The 14619-nt window shown below is 44.9% G+C and overlaps 1 protein-coding gene across 7 annotated transcripts in view; it reads left to right on the top strand.

Moving 5' to 3' along the window:
- Positions 1 to 8227: 8227 nt before the first annotated feature.
- The window catches only part of Kalrn (kalirin RhoGEF kinase), a 503507-nt gene continuing 497115 nt past the window's right edge, over positions 8228 to 14619 (top strand). For 3 of the 7 annotated variants that reach the window (XM_051191390.1, XM_051191392.1, XM_051191391.1), the window contains exon 1: positions 8239 to 8504. In XM_051191390.1, the coding sequence (XP_051047347.1) occupies positions 8429 to 8504 (76 nt within the window). In that variant the 5' untranslated portion in view covers positions 8239 to 8428. Of the gene's footprint in view, positions 8505 to 14619 lie in introns of all 7 variants that reach the window. The other 4 variants (XM_051191393.1, XM_051191389.1, XM_051191394.1 and 1 more) reach the window with 3 other exon arrangements.

Here is a 14619-nt window from a genome sequence, read left to right as displayed (position 1 = left end):
AATTCCCCTTGTCCTTAGGGATAACTTCTGTTTGGTGTATTTTCTATCAGAACTCTTTTTGATGCACATTGAAATATATACTCTGTGTGTGTGTGTGTGTGTGTGTGTTCACAAAGTGGAATAACACAGATTATCACCATTTATTTTGAAAACTTCCACATATTACAGCATGGGCATCCTTTCATGTTAGAATACATCAACTTGCTTATCTTTGTTAAAGTTTTCTGTATACACTACAGACTGTCATAGTTTATCTTAACTAATTATTATTGGGAGTAATTTAGGTTACACTCCCCTTTTTATTTGCTGTGACTAAATGCTGCAATGTGTGTAAATAGTGACCCTGCATTAGGTGAGGGTCTCAGAAAGGTGGAGTTGCTGTGTTGAAGGCTATGAATGCTAGAAATATTGATGAGTACTGCCTGGTCATTATCTAAAAATCTTATATCAGTTTATTCTCCAGCTAGGCTGGGTTTTATTTTGATTTTTGTTCTTAACAAGATGATTGATAAAATATGGCCGGCTGTTATTATTTTTATTTCCCTAGTTACAGCTTTTCTCAGATATTTGTATTTCTGTGCCTATGAATTGTCTGTTAATATCTTTAATTATTTTTATACCAGATTGTTAACTTTTTTCTTCTGAGCAGTAGTTCTTTTAAAATTAAAAATATTAATCCTTTGAATTATATATTGCTGCAAATTATATATTGTGGCAAACATTATCTCTTGGGTGTTATTTTGACACTTATTCATGATTTTATTATTTTACCTACACCTTTTTTTCCTGTGATAACTTAAAATATATTTAAATATAATGCATCACAATGTTTAAAAAAATCAATACATTATAGGTATTTTTATATAACTTCCCTGCCTGTTCATTAAGACACTTTCCATAGATAATAGTTAGTATTAGTTTCCTGTGAATACTTCAGGTGTTTTGTTTTGTGAATATAAGCAATCTAAATCTGCACATCACCAGTTTCTTACCAAGAGCCATTGAATATTCACTCTAGGCCAAACAATCGAAAATCTGATACTAAAAAAGATGCCTCTAGAGTTTTGGATTTTGGAACATTTTCAAGTTTTGGGTTAGGAATGATTACCTAGTGAGTTATATGCAAATACTGAAAATCTAATAACGTAAATCTGAAACATTTGTGGTCCTAATAATTTTGGCTAAACTACTTCTGTTAACTGTTTTACGTTTTGTATCTTCAAGTTACTTATTAGTACTTTTGATTTTAGGGATGGGAGTGGTACTGGAGATTAACCAAGGCACCACACATGTAAGGCAAATTCTGTACCACTAAGTGCAGCCCCAGCCCTTCAGTGGTTCATCCTGAAGCTCTTGGCATGCTAATTCACAGAAAGCCTCCCATTTCTTTCCCATGGGTTTCATGCTCTCCCATCATGTGGGTATGCCACGCCACAGTCGTGTGGGCTTTTGCTCTTCCGAATGTCCTCAAGGAATATGGAAAACTGTGTGCTGTTTCACACATTTAACTTCTTCAGCATTAAGTTTCAATAGTTGCAAATAACATATAATCTAGCCTGTTGAATATTGTATGTAGGCTTTAAATATATTTTCTTCAAAATCTTGGATTCACATGAATTGGAAAACACAAGTCTCAGGAAAGCAAGCAGCCAAATCAGATGTATTCACGTCCTGTCAGAGAACGGCTGACTTCTTTTTAAAATTCAAGCAAGCATGTTAATTAGACACCCTCTGTGACAACCCTGTCTTCAGGATTCTAATTCTAAGATCAGCAGACAGGTAGATAACTAGACTAGCCATGCTCTTTGTCTTCTGGGTGAAATGAGACAGTCATTCTGCAAGGTTCTCTTCATGATCTTGCCTCATTTGTGGCTTGCCTGAACTTCATGCATCAGTCACTCACTCCCTGTCTTGCTTAGCTATTATACTATAACAATTCCCCCAAACTATAATGGTTTAGACACTTTATCCTTTCTTATGGTTATTGGGGTGACCAGGCAGCTCTGTTGTATCCAGATTCCTTTGGTTCTACTGGGGAGATGGGATGGCAGGAACCTCCAAAGACACCTTATTCATGTGCTGGAAGTTATTTCTAGATGGGAGCTGGGACTCCTGGGAATTTCTATCTAGCATGGTTCTCTTCTATGTGGCTTATAAGTCTCCTACCGTGGCAGGAGATTCCAATTCTTGACTCTGTTATTTTTAAATGTCTTGTTCAAAGTTGGGCAGTATAGTTCAAAAAGTGTAAAAAGTTAAACAGAGAAAATAAGCCCTCTCATGGTTGCTATCCGGCCCTTGATTCTCAAGTGGTTTGTGTGTCCATCTAGAGAGTAGGGATAAGGAAAACCAGCTGTCTCGTGCTCAGGTAGACCTTCCCACCCACATCTATCAGTACTTTCCTGCTATCTTTGACTGGGCTTTATTTGTGAATGACATGAGGCCAGGATTGATGGACTCTCAGGGATGGTGATTCATTGCTGCTCCACCTAAACAGCTCTGCAGGAACTTACTTTCCCATCTCTGTGGTGCTGAGGCTGTCCACATGGTTAATTATTTTAAAGTAAGGCTCATTCTGTAGTCCAGGCTGGCCTTGAACTTGTGTTCCTGCTGCCTCAGCCTCCTCAGTAAGGGATTATAGGTGAGAGTTACACCTCTGGCTGATTCCTTTGTTTTTAGAAATAAGGACTAAGAGGCCAGTGAGATGGCTCAGTGGGAACCACCAAGACTGATTTTCTGAATTTTGATCCCAGCGCACATGTGGTAGGAGAGAACTGACTCCTTCAAGTTGTCCTCTGAGACATATACATGTATGCATACACATGTATATGTTCATACACACACACACATACACACTCACACACACAGACACACATATACACAGATACAGACACAGACACACACACAGATACACACACATAGATATACACACAGATACACACACACACAGGCACACATAAACACAAACACAGACACACACACAGATAAACACACACACACACACAGAGATACACACACACACTTAAATTATTACCTTATTACCTTAGATGTCTTATTACCTTAGATGGTGCATGTATGCAAATACTAAGGTATTTATCTCTGATTTAATTGTGGATTGTCCCATCCAAATATTGTAAATTTTTTAAAAGAAGAAATTTCTCAGAGAGTATATTTTAAAAGGTTGGCTTTAGATATGTGCTAATCAATATCTAGTGTTTCTTTGGGGGCATAGTGAGCTCATTTTAGTCCCTTTGTGCTTTCTGCTCACAGTTGCCAACCCCAGTTATTATGCGGTGCTTTGATTTTACTGCCTAGAATTGGTACTGTAGGACATCACAGGGTTTGGAGGAGATGGAGAAGGGTATGAGGCGAGAGAGAAGGGCCTGTTTGAGCTTGGTTCTTGTTGTGGTGATTGGTAAGCTCCACTCCCTGAGTCTCGGATGCTAGGTATGTGGCAGAGAGAAAACTAACATCCATAGACACAGGCAGCCTGTTGGCTTGAGGTACCCTGAGGTCATGAAGTTACAACTGTTCTTTGTGGGCAAAGAAACTGCTCTCAGTAGAATGAGATGGAGGTGCCGTGCTATGTAGAAAGTTCAGGTCACATTGACCTCTGGATAGACAAGGCCACTTGGGTTGGGTTCTGAGCTGGTTTTCCTGGGTTGCTAAGCTTTCCTTTTTAATGTAGGTGCTTTGGGAAAGGCTGCCAAGTGATCACGGTCTGACTAGGTGAGTGAGATTGGGAGGGTTGGGAGACTAGGTGAAGATATCACTGGGGCCTGATCCTTCACTGCAGGTCACTATCCGAGATCTAGACTTCTACTGGCCAAAGTGTAATATCTCCTAAGGGCCTAGTATCAAGCTGTTATCACAAATACTACAGAAGGGATCAGGTTGTCATAGCACTATACACAGTGCTTACTCAAGAGGGAGCTGGATCCAGAACAGAGAGGCCCAGCAAGACTGAGAAACAGCTGTTGGTTGGTTGGGGCTGTTGGGGTGGCGAAGTTGGGGATTCAGTGCAGCATGGAGCTTCTAGTGGCTTGCTGGGAGAAGTGGGAATCCTCAGAGAAGGATAGGAAAGAGGGAGGTTAAGTTCCTTCTACTTGACTGTGTGGTTTTTGAGCTAGTGCAGCAAGAGGTTTTGTGATATCTTTCTAGGTCAAAGGGGAGATAAGATCTCCCAGAGGTCAGAGGTGAGCAACTGGAAAGCTACACAAAAGCAGGGACAATACAGGCTAACCAGTCTCCGTCTGTCCCCCTTGCTGCCTAACCAATATCTGAGGTGACACTTGATGCCATTGTACAGATCCACAGTGGCCCTGCAGTCAGAATGTTTTCTGAACCCTGAGGAGAGCTGAGGCTCAGTTCTGTGTCTAAGGTACATAGTATCTAGCCCTTCCTGCATGGCCCTCTGCCAGATCTCTCCTAGCCTGCCAGGACAGGGAACTCAGAGTCTGTGTGAGCAGACAGGGTACTTCATAGAATTCAGTCAAAATACTTAAGTGAAGCTAGTGCTGGAGGTAAGATAGGAGGTTGGGGACAGAGCAGACTCACCATCTGTGAGTCACCCAGAGGAGTGGGTTAGAGATGCAGACCTCTGGCAATGCAGCAGCATCTGCATGAATCGCCACCCCTCCAAGGTGTATCTGCTGCCCATTAAACTTGGAGGACTCTGAGATGAGAGCAGGGTGAGATTAGCTTGGAGAGGCCTCCTGGGGGAGGTGGACTTGAATTTCAGTGCCTGAGTGATACTTTTTAAAGACACCATTCTCATGTGTGGGCCCAAGGAGACTGTTCACCCAGGGATGCTGGATCTCATAGGGGAAACTGGCAAGTGTTCATGCCATTCCCCAGGTGGTGTTTCTGAGACGTTCAGTTGCTGACTTCCATTTGCCACTTGGGCATTAATTGCTGAGGGGCTGTGGGAGGTGGCTGAGTATGGTGTCTGCTAGAGAGGTTCGTGTTGAAGTCGAAGCGCAGCTTGCAGGGCAAAATGGCAGCCGGATGGAGCCTACCTCCTGGAGTCGGGTAGGAGGAGAACACTGTGAGCAGTCTCCATCCTGGTTCACAGATACCAACAGCTGTTCCACCTCTTGTGTGCTCTCCACCTCCAGTTAGTTAGCTGCACATATCTGAGGAATGTGGCTAGTGCCGCTGAGAGATCAGTGGTCCCAGTGGTCCTGGGAGGTGAGTGGGAAAGATGTGGGGTGTGATTGGCTCTCTCCACCCTCGCTGCTGCTTGCCTTCTGCGCCACACACGTGTGCTGGCTTTATCTGATTGAGAACACAGTGTTTTTCTCCTGGGCGGTGAAAAGATGGAGAGAGAACAGTGCCAAGGAAGGAAGGAGAGACAGTGAAGAGAAGGGAACATGTCGCAGTTAAGACACTAAGTAACTGCAGAGCGTCCGGACAGGCGGCCTCCCTCTGCCTCTGCCATGGATGGGTACTGCTGGCCTGCAGTCACTGACTGTCAGCAGAGTGGGCTGAAGGAGCCACGCCAACGTGAATGGCTGTGCTTGCTTTGACTATGATGAAAGAAGGAACCACTGTGTCATCACTGTTCAAGACAAAACAACAACAAAAACCTACCTAATAAGGCCCTGTCCTGGCAATAGCCCGTCTTTTCTAATCGCACTACTGCTGAAGGACAATCCTAGCAGTCTCTTGGAACATTTTATTCAACTTCTAGAATGGCTGTTTTAAAGGAAGGCTTATGAAGCTCTGTGGGAATAGTAGAAATGAGCGGTGGTGGGCTGGGGAGCACCAAGTGCTCTGCTTAATGGATTGAAGCCAACCGAGAATAAAATTCCAGGCTGAATGGGTTCCTCCTGGGCTTCACCCAATGGGTGACGCTATGTTGTTTCAGGGTTCACTGTGTGCGGGGGAAGTGTTTGCATCCATGTTGTTCTTTACTAGTCTTTATTCTCTTTTCTGTAGAAGCAAGAGAGAGGATAGAGCTAGCTTCCTTTTCTAGTCCCAGCATCAGCACCAGAAGAGCGTTGCAGTTTATGCATGTGCTTATAAGGGCATGAGGGCTGCCTGTCTGCCTCCCAGGTGATGTTGCTCTCTCACAGCCCCTGTCTGTCCAGGTCTTCTGCTGTGGTAGAGTCTCACATTTCAAGTCTCATGTAAGCTGCACTAGAAAAAATGGCTTTGCCTTTCTTATTTGGAGATATACTCTCTGGCCAACCATAAGCCAGGTCCAAGGCAAAAATGTCAAAGGTTGTTTGTTGGTCATTGTACATCCTGTGCTGGCACTGCCTGCTTGTTAAGAGCTGCTGTTAGCCTGGCTCTACTGTGAAGGAAAGATGCTGCCTTCTCTCTGGAAGTGAGCCTCAGAGACCTTTACAAGGCAAGGCAGATCACACCTATGTATCATTTGATGAAATGTTCAACTTCTTGGAAGGTGATTCTTGTCCAGCAGACCTGGCAGGGTTGTTTGGGCCCAACGGAGCTGACAGATGTGAAAGTACTCTCTGAGCTCAAAAGCACTGGCCACATGTGAGCAATGGATTCTTGTTATTCACAGAAGGGAAGACTGTGGGTCATTTCTGTCTGGAGAGAGGAGGGGGCTTTGCATTCTTGTGTTAACTACTCACAAAATTCTTGTCCATTTAAGGCAGTAACAAAATTACACTAACAGAGCATAGCCTCTTGGGTGGTGAGGACTCTGCTGTGTTCCACAGCTGCCCTTTAAGAAGGCTTGCTGAAGCAATAGGGATGCTGGGCAGGGACAGGACGGAGACTGTGACCCCGCCTACTTTATCCCTCTTTCCTAGCCCCCCCCCCCACAGGTCTTCTGCCTTGTCTGAGTCCTTCAGAAACATGAACACTATTTCACCTTAGAGTGCCAGGAATGGCAGAGGCTGGAGGAGCCCCTTTCACAGCACGGTAGAGGTCAGGAGGCTGGGAGGAGAAGCTGGCATAGCCCAGGCTGGACAAAAGCTGCAAGGGATAATGTGCACATAGTTGTTGAATGAAGGTGCTCTAGACCTGGAGTCCCCTCTGCTTGCATTTCTGTGATCAGGACGCCCTGTCACCAGAAGGGTAGCCCTCTTGTGTAAGCAGTCAGCTCTCTGGCTAAGCAGTCCCAAAGTGGGCAAGAACAGAGCATTCTTCCCCTACTCTTGCACCCTTTCCAAGCCTGAAAAAAATGTGTGGAGGCTGAGGTGTGGTAGCAGACTCTTCTCCTGCCATCCAGGTAAGGTGGCGTGGCCTACCCCGAATCCCATGCTCATTCAGTCAATCAAAAATCACTGGAATGCTTCTGAGATAAGGCACTGTGCCATGTAGTTTGGAGGACCCAAAGATGATTAAGGAGCAGCTCTGACCATGAGGCTGATGGTCCAGTAAAGGAAAAGGGTCACACACAAAGGAAGAAGTAGATTGAAAAGGACATATAAAGGAGGGAAGATCAGGGAAGGTTGCCCAGATTCTGAGCCATTTGAGTCAGACATTGGAAGACTGAGGGTTTGACCCTGAGAAAGGACTTCAGCAGGAGGTGCTGGATCAGAGGCATGGGATAAGGACCACAGGTTGAGAGGGACAGGGAACCGAACTTCTAAGGGCAGGGGAGAAGGCCAGACGGAACCTTTTGTCTACCTCACATGCCAGAGATGCCAGGGGCTTCCCTCCTCCGCGCAGAGCCTCACAGTTCCTCTGTGAAGCAAACCCTGGTCTTTCCAGTTCATAGAGGAGGAAGATGAGGTAGAATGACTGAAGGAGCTTGCTCAAGGCCAGGAAATATTAAGTAGGAACCAGGATTTGAACTTGAATGTAGACCTCAGACCCCACGCTGCTGAATAGAATCTGTGAGGGGAAGGAGGAAGAAGGACCAGCAAGCCCTTTGCTGGCCATGGGGGTCTAGCAGTCTTGGATGGGGAGTGCCCCATAGGGAGGCAGCCAGACTCCTGGACTTTTTGGACTGGTTCTAGAGTCCAGGAGGGTTGAGCATCTGGCTTCCCATTCATCATCTTATTGGAAGAGCCGCTGGCCTCTGTGTGGGAGGCACAGGAAGCCAGTATGGTAGGAGATAGTAGAAGGAAATTTTAAACGTGGCCTTGTCTGTGGATTTTCATTCCCAAGGCTACCTCAAACCTTGCTCTGTGCAAGAGCCCTTCCTGACTCCCTCCCCCGCATCTCCAACCTCCCCTGGGGTCCATGCAGCCTCAGTCTGCACACGGCTGCTGCTGCTGCTGCTGCTGCGTTGTTCTGCACTTGCTCCTTTGTTGCTGTGAAACGGGCTCCCGGCACAGTCAGCCTCTGTGTGGGAGGACTGGTGGCTGTCTTTGTAGGCAGGCACTTGCTTAGAACAGGCTGCGTGTGAGCCCAACATCAGCGAATCTAGCCTTAAGTCCTTCCGTCGGTGGTGGTGGTGGGATGAGGCTCTGCCCTGGATACTGGCTGTGAAGGATGAGTTCAGGGTGGGATGACGGACCGCTTCTGGGATCAGTGGTATCTTTGGTATCTCCGCTTGCTTCGGCTGCTGGATCGAGGTATCCTGAGTGCGTATCTGGTCCTGTGTCTGTCTGTGTATGTGTGCATGTATATAAGCATGTGTGTGTAAGAGGGACATAGACATGGCGAAAGGAAAGTGGGGGAAAAAGAAAGAAGAAGGAGGCATGGAGCAACAGCAGGTAGCAAACCACGGCAGATAAAAGAAAGGCTGCTTTTCTGGGACTTGTGTGACCCAGCTGGGGATGGGGAGCACAGGGCCATTGGGAAGCAGCTGTACAACACAGTCACGTTTCTTGCTGGGTTTTCCCCCAAGCTCAGTGCTGTAGTCAGGCAACTTAAGCTGCATCTGAGAAGTGATGCTGGGAGGAGAAGGGGAAGCTGAGGTATACCTGCACAGCTCCTATCTCAGCCCAGCTCTGTGACCTTACATGGACTTGTTTCGTCTGAGCTTGTTTCCCCGTCTGTGAAATGGGCATTCTGGGACCTATCTGCCCTATCATATGGGGGTTATTTAACCCCTGAATGTAAAACAGACCATCATAGCCAGTGTGCACATACGTGCCTGGTAAATGAGAAGTTCTTCGGTGACAGGGTCATGGAGCTACAGCACTTTTCCTGGGGACAGCTCTTATGGACTGTCTACAGACAGAGCCTGTGCAGAATTTGTGGTTATGAAAAGGAAGGGGGACAGCTTGACTTTTCAAGTTACTCTGATCTTAATTTTTTTTACCCTCATTTATTAATGCAATCAACTCCTCTGGTAGTAACAAACCAGTCCAGAGCGTCCACTGTAAAGAAAGGCCACTGTGAACTTTGTGTAGTAGTCGGTTTACAAAATGTGGAATGTTGCATTTGAGAGCTTTGGCTCCTTTAAGAAGTTTTGGCAATAGTGAGACAAAATCTTTGATGAAAGATACATCTTGGAAAAGCTCCGTACCTACCCCAAACTGTATCTACCCCTCACCCCCACCCCCTGCCATCAGAGGTAGTCTCAGGTACACAAGGAGGCAAATGCTAGCTGGAAGCAGAGCTGCCCAGAGCAGATGTACCAAGACTTTATCGGGGGAGAAATCAAAGATGGAGGAACCCAAGCCAGCATACTGGGGAAGCAGGCTTTCACTAGCACTGAGAAACACCCGTAGTAAGCCAGACTTGAAATGAGGATTGAGAAGGGAGCCAGAAATTTGTTGGTGGGGATCATAGACTGGGGAAGGGTAAGAATACCACTGCTTTTCTGTGTGATCTCTGGCAAGTTATTAGCCCTCAGTGTCTCTGTGTGTCCTTCCCTTCCACTGCGTAGAGAGATGCCTGTGGTGGTGGTGCCAATTAAAGGGGCTGTTGTGGAGGTTAAATGAGAGGCTGCAGATGAAATGCCTATCCCAGTGCCTGTCAGGAACAAAATGCCTTTGACTGTTAGGTCTCATCAGTAACACACTAGTTCCCGCTCTCCTGCAGGCATCCGGGGAAAGACAGGAACAGGTGGTATGCAACAACCTAGAGCTGAGTAAGCAGCTGAGGGATTGCTAGCAGCATAGAGTGCATTTATAATTTTGTGAACAGAGGCCATGTGCAGTTTATCATATCATATTAATTTAAAGAAGAAAGTAGATGCTAAAATGTAAGCCATAATAATAATTTATTTTCAATTTTCACAAAATGCTGGAATCCATAGACTTCAAACTTGTTTCAGGTACTAGCTTCATTACTTTCTAAGGGTCCTTGAATAAATAGTCTGTCCTTGGCTCATTAGTCTTGGCTCAAAAATAGAAAGATTAATAATACCTACATCAAAGAATTTGCAGGAAATGTGTTAGGTCCTGTAAAATCATCCCACAGTAATGGATTTGTGGATTGATGGGTCTCTTAGCAGAAACTGGCTTCCAGAATTGTGTGTGTGTGTGCATGCACATTTGGCCATAATGTGTAGGTTTATGGCCATTCCTGTACACAGTATCTATAGGAGTTCCTTAACATGACGATACAGACTGTTTAGGGTTGGACATTGATCATGTCACTCAGTTTTAGTTGATGGACAATGTAGTATTATGAACAGTATGTCCACATGACATACTTGCATCCATATTACAACAGGATTTTGCATATAGTAAATATAGTAATGTTAGCCATTGTTGCATAGGAAATAGCATGTTTTGCAGATTGAGCTAGCTTGTGGGAAATGCTCAGCAAATATTAGTTGGATGAATGAATTAATGAATTAGTGAACGATGAACCTGCCTCACAGAGCAGTGAACAAATTTCCCTCAGATCTCTAGGGAGACAGAATTTTAGCGCCTTTCATCTGTTTTAGGATTTTCTCTTTCCCTTGCCACGCTGTGCCTTATGTTGCCTTGAAAGTCTCTGGCCTCAGGAAGGCAAGGGGGGAATGATGAGTTTAGCCCGGGAAATTGAAATAATGGACAGGCTGTGTTCTGGCCTGAGTTGTCTGTCTGTCTGTGACTGGAGGGGAAATGCATCTGTGACTTGACACACTTAAAAGGGAAGAAACATCAAAACACACCATGAAGCAGAAATAAACTTTACAGAAAAATATCTGTGTATGCTTTCTTACTATAGACACATTTTCACCTCCCCCATCATTGTTCGGCTAATAGTAAGATTTAAAAACTGAATCTATTGTTTTCGAGAACTCAACTGTGCTGCATACAAGGATTTATGTGATAACGAACTGTCAGCTTGCTCAGACATTGCATTTTGATGATTTATTCTCATTAATAACAGATGCAGTTTTTACTGTGTGTATTGTTGGGTATTTATCAACTCTACTGCCTATTGTCCGGGCTTACAGATGTTGGCTAAGGAGATAGTTGTCATGATGAAGACATCCACTAGAGAAAAAAGCTCATGCAGATAAGAAACACAAGAAGCAACCTCTTCTTATAGTATTGGGTTTTGATGTTTCTGCAGGGACCTGATGGGTCTGGCGAGGGTTTATCAGTATGTGGGATGTGTGAGTTTTTCAGCATGGAGGGTCTCTATTCTGCTCAACATTTCAGTCTGTTGTGTTGCCCATGCTTCATCTCACCTCAACCATGTGGGCCTTTTTTTTTTTTTTTTTTAATTTTTGTTTCTTTTTTATTTTTGAGACAGGGGTTCTCTGTAGTTTTGGAGCCTGTCCTGGAACTAGCTCTTGTGACCAGGCTGATCTCGAACTCACAGAGATCTGCCTGCTTCTGCCTCCCGAGTGCTGGGATTAAAGGCATGCGCTACCAACGCCTGGCTTCCCTGTGAGCCTTCTTTAACCCTGCCTGTTCCTCATTCATTAGTGCCTCATTTTCACTATGGCCTTCTCTGCACCCTTCCACCTTTCCTGCATTAACTACTAGAGCCACAGATGCCTGTTCTGCAGCCTTCCTGTCCTAGTGAGAACACCCGTTCTCACTGTCCTAGTACACTAGTACACACTCATGATACCTGTACCCCCATTCCCCATTGCTTGTCTACCAGACCATCTAAAAATTTCTCTTCTGTCTCATCCCCAGATACTCATTTTGTTCTCTTCTCCCTCTCCTTTTCCTGCTTGCTAACTTTGAAACTTTGAATTCCCCTTTCTCTTCAGAGTCACACATTTTCTTGTTCTCTCTCTCTCTCTCTCTCTCTCTCTCTCTCTCTCTCTCTCTCTCTCTTTCAACAGGGTCTTTTATTCAGCCTGGTGCTCTCTGAGTAGGTTAGGCTGGGTTGCCAGTGGCATCCAGGTTTCCTCCTGCTATATGCCTCCCCAGTGTTGGAATTATAAGCTACTGTGTACTGCTTCTTATACATGCATTCTGGGATCCAAACTCAGGTTCTCACTCTTGCAAGCCCAACACTTTATGGACTGAGCTACCTTTCTTGCCCTCATTATCATCATCATGCTTTTACCCTCCATCCAATACTTTCTTCCATTATTTTTTTAAAAATAAATTTATGTATAAAATAGATTAAATTTAAAATAACATAAAAGAAAGTATAGTGTAGACAATTTTTGGACATGGTAAAATGGTGTTTGGAAACATCTTAATGACTGAATGAATTCATAACATACATTTTGGGCTGCTTAATTTCTTCTTAGGACATCGTCTGCATTCTGATGACTACCATAAAGCACTTGGGATTTTGGACGAGGAACCAACTGGTTCCCATCCCCCAGTGTACGCTGGGTCATCTGGGCGCTCTTAGATCAACATAGTTTTCACATTCTCTTTCCAGCCCAACTCACGGAGCTAGATTGGAACCCGTGGCAGAGAAGGCTGGGGGCTGCTTGTTGCCATCTTTTAATGTAATGCCAGAGAGCAAAGGCAAAATGGCTTTGTGGTAAAACAATAAGAGAAATGAAATAGTCACTGTGAGAATAGCAAATACAGAGTAAAGAGAGGATGAACAAGGAATAAAATGTAAACGAATCTAATCTTTTGGGCAGATTTGTGCAACTTTCTTTAGAATTATACATATTGTCTATCATCACCTAACGAAACCTTGGGTTTCCTTCATATTCCTGGGGAAACATTCACCCAGTGCTCCAGAAAGTTGATTGGCCCCAGCTTGCCTTAGCGTTATAGCTCTCAGTGTTGGCTGCCTTGGGTTTTGGACCTAGAATGACAGTTTGTCACATTGTATGTAAAGAAAAATCTTTCCTTATTTATTCAAGGTAAGTTCTGCTGTCACTAGGTGGGTTCTGTCTGCCTTCTGCTGAAAGCAGAGAAAGGACGATCCCTTTTATACTGTAGGAGAGATGGGATGGGAGGTGGGTTCTTATCTAAGGCCTTCACAGAGTGAGGCTCCACTCTGGCCAATAGTATTCCCATCTCCTTGACTGACTTTTCTCTGTTGTCTCAACCTTCAGAACTCCCACCCACTCCAAGCCAAGTATTGATTCTGCTCAAGTGCAGTGCAGGATCAAGAGGCAGCTAGCCTGCCTGGCCTAGCTGGTGAAGGCTCTTTGGGTAATCTTGTCCGTACTGCTCTAGTTCCTGTCACTGGCTTGCTGACAGCCTAGTTATCTGCACAGCTTTGGTTTCTGTCTGAACTACACTCAGTGTCTCTGCTTAGACCAGCCTGCCACAGGCTCTGACTGCTCTCCTAGGATAGCTTTCCTGTTCTTGTTAGTGGCTGTGTGTGTGTGTGTGTGTGCACTTGGTGTGACCTGTAGCTTCTTTGGATACACTTCTGTGATTCCTTGCATCCCTTGGATAGTCACTGAGAAAAAGAAGAGAGAAGCACATGACAGAGACACCCATATGAAACGTATATTGGGCGATTCTCCTGTGCTGGAGTTTTTCTAATGTGATGAGTTTTGTTTGTAAACATCTTTCCCCTCAAGCTGAATATTCATACAAGACCAAGTGACTTTAACTTAGCTTTTAAAGTCACAGGCATATGTCTGCTATAGGAACCAGGCCTCTTACCTGGTAAGCAGTTTGCAACTGTCAGAGAGCAACCCCCTATCATACCCTGTCTCCTCCAGAGCTCCTCAGACCTTTTCCCTTTGTTTCCTTTCCAAATGTGAAGCTTCCTTTGTAGATGGTAGCCCACATTCCTCCTCTTCTCAGTCTCTTGACTCCTATGTCCTCCAGGAAAAGTACCCCTAATTAGTCACACCTGGTCCTGTTTCCTGCTATGGGTACGCAGAGGCATGGTGTAGGGATCAGAGGTTCAGTGTGCTCCCGTGAATAGTAGTAACAAAAGCCTCCTGGTGTTGCTGTGAGCTTTGAAGAAGCCAAGATGAGTGGCCAGCACCCAACGGGAGCAGGTACCCAGTGTTTTTCCTTTGGGATTTCTGTAGCTGTTGTGGATCTTAATTGCTTCTAGGGGGTTAGTTTTCTCCACTGTGAGTGGAGGGCAGGGCTTTGTCCCCAGAGGATAGCTGATCACTTCCGGAAGGAACAAGGGATTATCCCAGCCTTACTAAGGAGTTAAAAAGAAAACAGTGAGGATTTTATAATTGCTAGTATGTTACCTTGCCCTTTGGTTTACAGTACCCTACTCTGGGGCAGAGCACATGGCTTTCCATTTCACAGATGAGAAGCAGACTTGTAGAGATAATTACTTTGCCAAAATGATGCAAGTGTTAAGAGAAAAGCCAGGGTTCAGGACCCCTGTTTCCATGTCGCGTGGGTTAGCACCTATGCTGACTGTGACACCTGTAGAGATTCTCTGCATCTCCAT

The sequence above is a fragment of the Phodopus roborovskii genome, unplaced genomic scaffold (assembly GCF_943737965.1).
Source record: "Phodopus roborovskii unplaced genomic scaffold, PHOROB, whole genome shotgun sequence".
In the NCBI taxonomy this organism is placed as follows: domain Eukaryota; kingdom Metazoa; phylum Chordata; class Mammalia; order Rodentia; family Cricetidae; genus Phodopus; species Phodopus roborovskii.
The sequence above is the reverse complement of the archived record's forward strand: the minus strand, read 5'-3'. Positions and strand labels throughout refer to the sequence as shown.